This window comes from Peromyscus maniculatus, chromosome 3 (assembly GCF_049852395.1).
Source record: "Peromyscus maniculatus bairdii isolate BWxNUB_F1_BW_parent chromosome 3, HU_Pman_BW_mat_3.1, whole genome shotgun sequence".
Lineage (NCBI taxonomy): Eukaryota > Metazoa > Chordata > Mammalia > Rodentia > Cricetidae > Peromyscus > Peromyscus maniculatus.
Window position 1 is genome coordinate 168,935,721 of NC_134854.1, and position 12,139 is coordinate 168,947,859.

Below are 12,139 nucleotides of genomic sequence, written 5' to 3' on the forward strand. Positions count from 1 at the left end.
GGAATATGAGCTACGTTGTACCAAGGACAATGTGACACTCGGACCTCCCTAAGCATAGGTCTCCACCGGGTGCCAGTGCGACCTTCAGCTATGACTCCCTGCTCCTATCCCATCTCAAGAGAGTCGAAAGCAGATCTGAGAGGAAGCCTGAGATCTGCACCCAGCAGAGAACTAGCAGAGCTAAGAGACAGAGGTCTCAGACCTCAACTGAGGGCACACAGGGCGAGCAAGTTCAACAGAAAACCCAGTGTGCTCAGCAGTAAGCATTCTTTTCCGAAAGAGAACTCAATCAGGAAAGGGGGGAGGGGTAAGTGTACTTCCTCCATCATCGTTTCTTGTGTGCATGTGCACCTGTATGCGAGATATCGATGTGTGCATTTGAGGAAGAGCCTCGGCTGCCATTCCTCAGGTGCCATCCACCTTGTTTTTGAGACAGATCACCAAATAGGCTAAGCTTGCCAGCCAGCGAGCCCCAGAGATCTACCTTCCCAGTCCTGGGTTAATAAGCGTAGTGTTGCTACTATGCCTGACCTCTCCATTTCTTCCTTCCTTTCTTCCTTTCCTTTTTTAACATGGGTTCTGGGAGATTGACTCAGGGCCTCATGCTTGCCAGGCAAGCATTTTGCCTTCTGAGTCATTACTCCAGCGGTATCAGCATTTACGGTGCTTTTCCTGGGTGTCCATTTCCCCACCTCTAACTGTCCTGCGGTTGTCAGGCTTGGGAATGGTTTCCATGGTCACCTTATATCACTCAACCAATAAATAAGACCTGGTTCAGCTTGTTTCCCTTCTAAGGCGAATCTCATAGACGCTCAATCATTCAGGCTCTCTTCTCTATCCCTCCAGTTCTAGACAAATCGACAAATCATCACTTCATCCCTCTGAAGAAACAAACTATGCAACTGACGGTACCACAGTGTGGAGGGGATCCGGTTCTGACTGGATCCTCTCCTCCTCACTGGGCACGAGAAAGCTGCTCCCCAGGAGAGGTGCCAACCACCATCACTGTCTCCTTGGCACTCTGAGTGATGACAGACTAAAGGGAAGGCCATTAAAGGGGGACCCAGGCAGGAACATTGGTGACGGCACAGGAAAGAGAACATGGTCAAGAAGAAAACTGTCAAGAGAGAATCAGCAAACAGCTAGAAGCGCCCAGTGTCACGTATCTTAGTGACAGTTGTAACTAAGCTGCTAATTTTGCACTTACTTTCTTCGGGAAGGGTGTGTTCTCTAGCACCCCTGGGCACAGTTACGGGAAATAACCTAAAGTTATCTCCTCTTGAGACTCCTGACACCAAATATCCTCAAAGTACCTTCTGACCAACTGCTATAAAACCAGGGCTTCCCCATCTCCCTCCAGTTCTCCAGTGCTCTAGAATGCCTCACAGGATTAAGGAAATTGCTGCTCTGCAGGAGTGTTAGAACAAAACTCAGGACCAAGGGCAGCTAGCCATGCCTGGCAGAAGGCCTGGAGAATCCTAAACACACACCTGCCAAGCCTCAGACACACCCAGCTCAGAGCATCAGGGTGGCATAGAATCTACCAGGGAAGTGTGAGCGAACCCTGGGTTGGGGTTTTACTGGGGCTTTATTATTTTGGGCTTCATTATTTGGCCCATTTGATTGACAAAGGACTGAAGTCAATCTGCAGTCTCCTCCCCCTCTTCAAGTGGGAGGTAGAGCCAATATCACACAGCTCAAAGCCCATCTCTAATCATTCCTGGTCTTTTTAGCTCCATTTAGTGCATAGCGTATAGTGTGTCACTCGCTCCTCAGGCGTGGTGAACCCATTAGTCTACACCCTGAATAATATGAAATTCCTCACATTGAGAAATCCCAAGGGTTTAGAAAGAAGGTTTCTCTGAAGGAAGCCAAACCAAATACCAGACCAAATCTAGATGGCTGGACCATCTGCTTCCTTTGACTCTGAGGTCCCTGTGCTCAACCTGGTGACTTTAGAGAGAAGGCAGGGCATTGGCATGAATGGATCTTAAGCCTCCACGGGGAAAAGTGGAGGGTACAACCTCAGAGGTACAACCCCTGCCTCCTGCTCTGAACTCGCACCATGCACTCTGCTACTATGTGTGCTTCGGTGGTGTCCTGGGGGAAGACTAAAGATCACCATTCTCTCCACTTTATAGCAGCCACAGTCATCTTTCTACAGCCAAAGCCGCCCTTGACCTGAGGAACACAGGGCCCTCAGGGATCCTCTGCAATGTCCAAGGAAATCCCCCTCTGCTTCCTTTTTCTCTTCCAGAGAGGAAGAAAAAAGGTGAAATGAGACAGAAAACTGGGCTGGAGTATGGTGATGTTTTATTTGTGCTGAAATGTGATTTTATTTGTATGTTAATAAGTAAAGTGCCTGGGGGTCAGAGCTAATAACAAGCCATTTAGCAGAAGTCTGGCAGTGGTAGCACACGCCCTTAATCCCAATCACATGACAGGCAGATCTCTGTGTGTTCAAGGACACCACCAGCATGGAGACACATGCCTTTAATCTCAATACCAACCATAGAGACCTAGAGGTCTGCATAGACAGGCAATGACAAGGAGGTCATGTGGTTGGGTTTAGAACCAATGAGAAGGCAGAACAGAAAGTCAATAAAAAGACAGACACACAGGAAGTAGGTCTCTGGCTGAGGGGAAGGACGGCAGTGGCAGTGAGGGGTAAGAAGGCAGTTTTAAGTCTCAGCTCTCAGCTACTGCTCTGACCTCTTGGGCTTTTAACTCTGCATTTGGCTCTGTGTTTCTTATTTAATAAAACTGTTCAGAATTACATCTACTCTGGAGAGATGGCTCAGTGGTTAAGAGCACTTGCTGTTTTTCTGGAGAACCTGAGTTGGGTTTCTATTACAGGAAGCTTACAACCCATCACTCTAGCTCCAGGGAGATCTAGCTCCCTATTATGGCCTCTATGGGCACTGCACCCCAGTGCATACGTATATATACACATATATATACACATAAACACATACATACATACATACATACATACATACACACACAGATGCACATACAGATGTACACACTTACAGACACACATACAGAGACACACACAAACACACATACACATGCACACAGAGACCACACAGACACATATACATACATACATACATACATACATACATACATACATACACAGATGCACACACATACACACAGGCACATACATACACATACGTACACACACAGAGACACATGTACATACCCACATACACAGAGACAAACAGATACATACACACAGAGACACACGTACACACACAGACACACATACACACAGACATACATACACATACAGAGAGAGACACACACAGACACAAAGACACACACAAATATAGACACATACACAGACATATACAAACACACAGACACAACCCCCTCCACCCCCCACCCACCCACACACACACATCTTTTAAAAAGACAGGAAACAAGCAGACTCCCCATGCAAAGAGTGCAGCCCCATGTTTAATTAATTCTTCAGCCCTACTTCGCAAGCTGGGCAAAGTCTGCATGTTATAGACAGCTCACAGGCAAAGTCTGCATGTTATGGACAGCTCACAGGCAAAGTCTGCGTGTTACAGACAGACAGCTCACAGGCAAAGTCTGCATGTTATAGACAGACAGCTCACAGGCAAAGTCTGCATGTTATAGACAGCTCACAGGCAAAGTCTGCATGTTATAGACAGACAGCTCACAGGCAAAGTCTGCATGTTATGGACAGCTCACAGGCAAAGTCTGCATGTTATAGACAGACAGCTCACAGGCAAAGTCTGCATGTTATAGACAGACAGCTCACAGGCAAAGCCTGCATGTTATGGACAGCTCACAGGCAAAGTCTGCGTGTTACAGATAGCTCACAGGCAAAGTCTGCGTGTTATAGACAGCTCACAGGCAAAGTCTGCGTGTTATAGACAGACATCTCACAGAGCAGAGGCAGAACACTGAAACCAGTGACAGAAAATGACATCGGACAGCAGTGGGTTTATGGAGGGCTTGGATGAGGACAGTCCCTAGAAGGTTCTTGTGCTGTGTGTGTGTGTGTGTGTGTGTGTGTGTGTGTGTGTGTGTGGTCCCAAGATGGTGGACCAAACCCGTGAGGGTTTTTCATGCCTCAAGGGCTCTGACCTAAGCACGGATTTTCCAGCACTGGACTAGTAATTCACTAGTTATAGGGAAGTGGAGTCTAGCTGGAGAAGCAGATCACAGAGCATGGGGCTCTCAGGGTTCCATCTGGTCCTAGGCTCCTCTCTGCCTGACTCCCTGCTTCCCACAAATGAGGCAGCAGCTCTACGATGATGCTCTGCCTCATCACAGGCCAAGAAACCACAGAGCCAGCCAACCACAGACTCGAACCGTGAGCTACAACCTTCCTTCCTGCCTTCTCTACTCTCAAGCATGTTGTCACAGTGCCGGAAAAGTGACTGACAGATCAGAGTAAGAAACTAAAGGTGAAATGCTGAGAATGTTTAGATCAGGAGTCCTGAGCAAGCCTCCATGACAACGTAATGTCTCAGCAGACGCTGAAGGCACAGAGGCCATCGGCAGCGGCAAGTCTGGCCTGTGAAGAAGCAAAGGGCTCCGGGGTGCTGGGTGGAAAGGACAGCCTAGACATCAGCGTGGGAGTCAGGAGTCCAGGACTTCGCAGGCAGAAGCCACATCTTATCATCGGGAGGAGACACACTACCATTCCTTTGGCATGACCAAACATTCCTCAGTCCTCATAAAGAGGAATGGCTAGACTGAAAGTCTGGAAAAAATAAGTGTGGCTGCAAAGGAAAATAGAAAGACATTTGTCAATAAAAACAGACTGCTTTTGAAGGCAATTCTATTATTTCCTTCAGGGACAAACTTGTAGAAAAAACCCACAATCCAATGCTTGGTTCCTCTCCTTTCCTGCTCTTCCTATACAGCCAGACTGAGGTCTAGACTTATCTACGAGGCCATGATCACAATCTCTGCCTCCAGTGCTTTCTTAATTTAATATAGAAGTTTCATTTTTTTAAAAAATAATTTTCCCCATAGAGACTTTACTGCCTCCAATTCTTTTTTCCTTGCCTGTGTGTCCATCACAGAACGTCTGGGTACATTAATCAAATATGCCAGGCCATCTTCACTCTTGTCTAGAGTATACAGAAAACAGTGTGACCCAGCAGAGACAAAGACCTCAAAGGGGTCAAATCAGCAGGAGGAGAGCCAAGATGAACATTTCAGTGTTCTCGGGTGCAGGGCATGGAAGCTAATGCTTGCACATTCTCAGAGTTGGAAGAATTCTATGACTACTGGTAAAAATCTCTCATTTTCAAGCATTAAAGCATTGCAGGTCCCCACAGCCACACATATTAACATATTCTATTTTTTAGCTCTGACATTTAAACCACCCACTTCACTCTTATGATTTATGTTAGCATCAGAAGCATTCAGTAAAACTTTAGAGCAAATAATGATCTAATAGCCTAAACATGGAAAGAAAAACCCTGAGTTTAAGGTCCTGCAACCAGCCTAACTTTCCCCATCTTCAGTGCTGAAGACCACAGGTTCTTTGTTGAGTCAGGCTCCACTCACCGACTGAATGGAAATTTCCACAGGAACCTCTTCCCGAGAGGAAAGGGGAAAAGGATAAAATGAAAACACGAAGTACCTTTTAAATCAATCAAGGCAATTTCAAGGGGGAGTTATGGGCACTGTGGCCTTTGGTTCTGTGTCAGTTCAGTATCTACAAAGAAACTTAATGCATTCCTCCTGATTTCAGAGGTCACGCTCAGGGAGGGAAATGACTTTATGTCCTTTACAGGAACATGGATGCAACTGGAGACCAGAAAAGACAAATATCAGATGTTTCCTCTTGTATGTGGAACTTGGATTTTATATAGATATAAAACCACATATATAATACACATATGCATATACACACAGATATATAACATGCAGGTATCTGTATATTTGCTATGTAGAGAAGCAGTAGGAACTAATGGGTGGGGCAGCCAGAAGAAAGGGGAGGGTATGGGCTGAATACGGTGAAAGCACAGGGCGTACTTGAGTGAAAACAGTCTGTTAAGTCCCCTCCCCCATTATATGCACTGAATGAACACCAATAAAAAAAACTTAAGGATAAAAACAAGCAGAATCAAAAGAACGTGAAGACTGCAGAGTAAGTTTTCACATGCTTTGTTTCTTCTCTACTATTGTCTAAATATATTCCTGCATGTCCTTGCTCACGAGCAGAGTTGACTATTTGCAACACGTAGGCAGAACACCCAGGAGTAATCCAGAGAAAAAATATTTACAATAGCCACATGAGAGGTCACCATTACTCACCTACAAGTCTGATGTTTGGGTTTGGAAGCCAGCAGGGCAGCCAGCGGGGAGAGGGCAGTGCAGAGGAAAGCCAGGATGAGCAAGAACCACAGACAACATGCTACATCTCTCTCTCTCTCTCTCTCTCTCTCTCTCTCTCTCTCTCTCTCTCTCTCTCTCTCTCTCTCTCTCACACACACACACACACACACACACACACACACACACACACACACACGCACACTGCCTCTGCGGCCCCACCTTAACAAGGCAAACTTGCAGAAGGCCTGACTCTTCCACTCTAGCTGCTCACACCTGTGCTGGCATTCCCAGCCACCGAGGAAGCTCAGGGGAGACTGGAGGCCTGTGACCTGAGCTACTGTGGTCCCCACCAGGAGCAGACAGCACTTCCTGCTCAAGCTACACAAGACTCCAGATCTCAGCCTGATCATGGCCACTTCCCTCCCACCTTCCAAACCTCTCAGAAATGTCTCCTGGGGTCAGCCCTAATGCAGAGTCACCCTGGGAAGAGGGATCTAGAGAAAGTCACAACAGAGCGAAAGTGATGGAGTATACAATCCTGTCACACCTTGTTTCACTGCTGTAGGCTCTGCAACTATATCATCTGGTCACCTTTTCCTCAGTCAACTTCACCTTTTATGTGAGAAGCATGACAAGGCTCTTTACTATACAGGTATGTGTTGTTGATTGTTTTCACTCTGTGGTCTTTTGGGGAGGCCTGCCACCCAGCTCCCATGTAAATCACACAAGGAGGCTTATGCTTCATTATAAATGCCCGGCCTTAGCTTGACTGTTGCTAGCCAGCTTTTCTAACTTAAATTTTCCCATCTACCTTTTGCTTCTGGGATTTTTTTCTTTTCTAACTTCTGTATATCTTACTTGCACTCTTAATCTGTGATTTGCTGTGTGGCTGGGTGGCTGGCCCCTAGCATCCCCCTCTCCTTGTTCTCTCATGCCCTTTCTTCTTTTTTTCTCCTTGTATTTATTCTCTCTGCCTGCCAGCTCCACTGATCCTTTCTCCTGCCTCAATATTGGCCATTCATATCTTTATTACACCATCAGGTGTTTTAGATAGGCAAAGTAACACAGCTTCACAGTTTAACAAATGCAACATAAAAGAATGCAACACATCCTTGCACTATCAAACAAATGTTCCATAGCACAAACAAATACAACGCATCTTAAATTAATATTCCACAGTAGGTACAGTGTTATTCTTTATATAGAAGCATTGGTCCAGCAAAAGAATTATATATTAGTTGATTATGTTTGTTCTTAAGAGAGTTTCCATCTTTCAGTATGTGACATACATTTAATATAGAGAGAATATAAATTTACTTTTACTAAGAAAAAGAAAAAAGTTTATATTTTGATTTGGGATTCTATGAGAACAAAAAGTAAGGTACAAAAATAAGAGAAAATGGATCAACTTTGGGACATTTATAGAGCAGACTACCACTCAGAAATGAAAAGGAACAAACTCTTCATTGCACAGAACCACCTGAATGAAGCTTCAGAGAAATGCTGAGATTTAAAGAAGAAAGAAGCCAATCTCAATAAAGTGTGCGCTAAGAAATTTTGCTTATATAACATCAAAATGATAAAATTATAGAGATGGAGAATTAGTGGTCAGGGTGGTAGTTTGTGGGTTAAATGTTAGACTTTAGGTGTGTTGATACGATGAGGAAGTATAGAGTTCACGAGATGGAAGTGTTCTAGACTTTGTAACTATAGTAGAATCTCAGAAATTGACACCTGCTATAAAACTGCAGAGAACTAGATATTCATCAAAATAAACAAAATACCTATGCAAAAGCTGGTGAAATCTACAAGATGGGAGGGGGGGGTGGATCCTAAGGATTATATCAATGCTATTTCCTGCACCCAGGACCACTAGCAGCAACACCCACAATGGTCTGGGTACTCCCATATCAATCACTAATTACGAAAACGCCCTTCAGGCTTGCCTACAGCCCCATGTCATGGAGGCTTTTTCTCAACTGAAGTTCCCTCCCTCGCAGATAACTCTAGCTTGTGCCAAGTCGACACAAAAACCAGTCGGGACACTAGGCCAACGCTTGGCTCATACCAAATGCTCAAAGTGTCTCTTTCCATTCCTTTTTTGCAGGTTCAGGTTATACAGGTCTAACTAGACATGGCAGCTCACTGAATCTGTAATCTCAACACTGAGGAGGCTGAGGCAGGAGAGCGGCCATGAGTAAAGAACTATCCTGGGCTACATAGTGAGTCCCAAGCCAGCCTTGGGTATGGAGTGACAGCAGGTCTCAAGAAACAAACAAACAAAAAACAGGAGGAAGAGGAAAGGAAAGAAAAACTATTAAGTGTCTGAAGTCTTCAGGGACCTTCAGTCCATGCTACCGCACCAGAACATGGGTTGCACCTCATTGACTACTCAAGAGGTGGCCACTTCGATTGGAACCGACCACGTGAACAGGACTGGTCTGCTTCTCTTCATGATAAGGTAACTATTCCAAGTCATACCCCGTTGCTCTCTAGACTCACAACTCAATTGGCCCATTAAAAAAAGAGGAGGGGCCATTGCTGTGCCTCTATTTGCTTTCTGTTGCTGTGATGAACACCACAACCAAAAACAACCTAGGGAGAGAAGGGTTTCTTTGCCTTACATGTCTGGACCACAGTTCTATCGTTTAGGGAAGTCAAGGCAGAAACTCATGCAGAGACATGGAGGAACACCCCTTACTCAGCTTGCTGTGACCACCTTCCCAGGAGTGGCACCACCCATAGTGAGCTGGATCCACCCACATCAATCATTAATCAGGAAAATGTCCACACAGGCTTACCTACCGACCAATCTGATGAGAGCATCATATTCTCAATTGAGTTTCCTTCTTCCTAGATGGCCCTAGCTTGTGTCAAGCTGACAAAAAACAAAACAAAACAAAACCCCACAAAACCAAAAACAACCTAGCCAGCACTCTTCTAGCAACCCACACAGCAAAGGGCCATGTCTTAGAAACCAAACTTCTCTGCATAAACAATGAACACCCAGAAGAGGTTGCATATTCCCCTTCCCCTGCTCTGCCACCCTGCCCATCAACCCAGCCCACGTCCAGGGGGATGAAGTCAAGCTGGTGATGTAAGAGGTGGAGTTTCTGCACACACTCCCTCCCTTCTCTGCCCTGGCAGAGCTCCTATTAGGAACTATTGAAAACACTTGGACAGCCAGCAACGTACTGGTACACATCCTCCAGCAGGCATTCAACCCTGGCCCTTTAAATGGAAACTGCTCAGGCCAGGGACCAGGGCTGTAAAAAGTCTGCATATGGAGTGCTGTGAGCTTATACAGCTTCAAATTAATCAACAGCCTCACCTACTCAATGAAAAAGCCCACCAAGGAAGCGTTCCTATTTTTAAGATTAAAAAAAGAAAAACAACTGGGAAATTAAAAAGGCTGAGAAACTGCAGCTAAGGCTACCTTGGGTTGAAAATCTACACAACTTTCCAAAGATAAATGTTTATAAAACATCCGCTTGGGAGTCAGACGTGTTTTCTCAGCCTCTTTAAAACATTAGTTTATTTGAAAGAATGACGTGAAAGCCAACTGCCGGGTTTCCTTTTGTAAGTCATGGGGCCTGAAGGTCCACGCTGTTACTTTGCCAACTGTTCCCAGAGATCAGTGCCATGAACTACGGCTCCGATGACAAGGATTGGAAAGCAGGTTTCGGGGCTAATACCCTGTGAGCTGTTGAGTCCTACTCACTCACACCAACTCAAATGCGGAGTCAAGTTACACTGAATGGAGTTCAGCTCTTGGGTTCCAACCCGTTCTTTCCCCAGAATTCTAAATTCAAGCGGATACCCCACCCTACTAACGCGTACTTTCGGTCCGGATCAACTACTTCACACCAGAAACGCTGTGTCATGATTCCGGAGCTGGGGAAGGGTCTCTGCGACCCCAGGCAGGTGCCTCACCACGCGTGCGCACTCGGCGTGGGTCCCGGGGGCTGGGCGCCGCGTGACGGACTCGGAGACTGGGGTTGGAGATGGTCGGGTTAGGGAGACTATCAGCGGCCTAGTACACAAAGCCTGGTGCTCAGGGTAGGGTCCCTGACCCCTCTTCCCAGCTTCTGACTGAAACACTCACAGCCTGGCAGCTCCAGGCGCATCCTAGGCCACCTGATCCGGTCCCCTCTACTCGTCATCTGCCCAGCAGTCTAACCTCCCGAGAGAAGCTAACAACTTGGAGCAACGCCACCCTCTGGAACCCTCCGATCGCCAGGAGAAGACCGGGAAGGGTAGGGAAGGGTCGGGTGCGAAGTCAGGTCTACCAACCCTGAATCCTCGGGAACCTAGCAGGGAGAGCGCAGTCTCAGGAGAAACTCAGTTCCAACTCCGCAGCCGGTGCCCCAGGAGCCAGGAAGCGCGGGAGAACCTAGGCTTAGCTGAGAGGACCAGGCAGAGCAGGGAGGTCCCTGAGTACCGCGGAGAGAACCCAAGACCGAAAAACAAAACAAAACAAAACAAAAACAAAAACAAAAACGGTGCAATGCTTGAGAACCGGGGCAGAGCCTTCAGAACCTGGAGCTGATCCTGGTAAGGACCAGAGGCAGAGCCAGGAGGACTCGGGACAGAGCCTGGCACAGCAGGATTGGGGCCAGAACCGGGAGGGTCCAGCCAGAGTGACGAGGTCCTGGGGCAGAGCGCAGTGAACCTCGGTCAGAGAGAAGCCGGGGCTTCGCTGACAGAATACTAGACAGAGCCGGGAGGACCTGGAGCCGAGTAGAAAGCACTGAGGATAGAACCAGGAGCACCAAGCAGAGGACCTGGGGCAGAGCCAGGGGAACCCAGATGAGCAAGGAGGGGCAAGCGTAAAACATAGTAGACCAGGCTGAGCCGGGAGAACCCGAGGTAAAGCGAGGAGGATCGGGCTGATGGTAAGAAGATCTAGGGTAGAGCCCGGAGGACAGAGCTGAAAGGGGAGGGCACTCTAGAGGAGGTACGGATGGATCCGTCAGAAGTGCCCCCGCAGTGCCACCTCTTCTCCGGGGACAGGTGAACAGACCCCAGGGCGCACGGGGCTCACCTGAAGGACAGCACGCACAGCGGCCGATAGGACTTGTGGCTGGTGCTGTCCGCCAGGCCTTTGCCCCAGAAGTCGTTGGCGAAAACGGCCCAGCGCAGCGGGGTCCCGGGCCGCACGTCGGGGTTGTTCACGATCGCCCACACGTCGTCGTGCACAAACTCGCCCCGCAGTGAGCGGCCGTAGCACAAGCAGCTGGCCCCGGCTAGCAGCGCAGCCGCCCCGGCCGGAATCAGCCCGCAGCGCGGGCGCCGCGAGGGCGCGCGCTCCCCGCCGCCGCGGTCCCCGCGGGTCACCAGCATCGCGCCGCCGGCACGGCCGCTCCCGCGCGGCGCGCATCCTCCCCGGCCGGGGTCCGGGCGCGCGGCGGCCTGCGTTGCTCGGGCATCGCGCGCCCACTCTCCCCGCCCGGGCGCCCCGTGCTCCGCCGCCGCGGTGGCCCAGCTGCAAATAAACAGCGGTCCCCCCGCCTCCCCGGGCCATCGCCGCCGCCTCCGCCCACTGCGCATGCCCGCTCGCGCGCCTCCGCCTCCTGGATCCCGGGACCCAAGGTCCCTAACACCTGGCCTCCGCCCGCGGGCGCCGGGTCCCAAGCGACTAGAGCGCGCACAGGTGGAGCGGGGGCGCTGCTGGGCTGGGGGTGCGGGGAGTGGCATGCGGGAAGGCCACTCGGGGTCCCTCAGGGTACGCCCAGCTGCTCTCCCAGACCTATCCCCAGTCCATCTCAGTCGCGGAGGGACAGGTCTCCGCCGCCTCCTGGCT

The 12,139-nt window shown here is 48.8% G+C and overlaps 1 protein-coding gene across 6 annotated transcripts in view; it reads right to left on the reverse strand.

Moving 5' to 3' along the window:
* Positions 1-11,810, reverse strand: part of Tmtc1 (transmembrane O-mannosyltransferase targeting cadherins 1) — a 224,109-nt gene extending 212,299 nt beyond the window's left edge. For 2 of the 6 annotated variants that reach the window (XM_076568360.1, XM_076568359.1), the window contains exon 1: positions 11,381-11,808. In XM_076568360.1, the coding sequence (XP_076424475.1) occupies positions 11,381-11,679 (299 nt within the window). In that variant the 5' untranslated portion in view covers positions 11,680-11,808. Of the gene's footprint in view, positions 1-9,141; positions 9,418-11,380 lie in introns of those variants that run through there. The other 4 variants (XM_076568361.1, XM_076568362.1, XM_076568358.1 and 1 more) reach the window with 4 other exon arrangements.
* Positions 11,811-12,139: the final 329 nt, after the last annotated feature.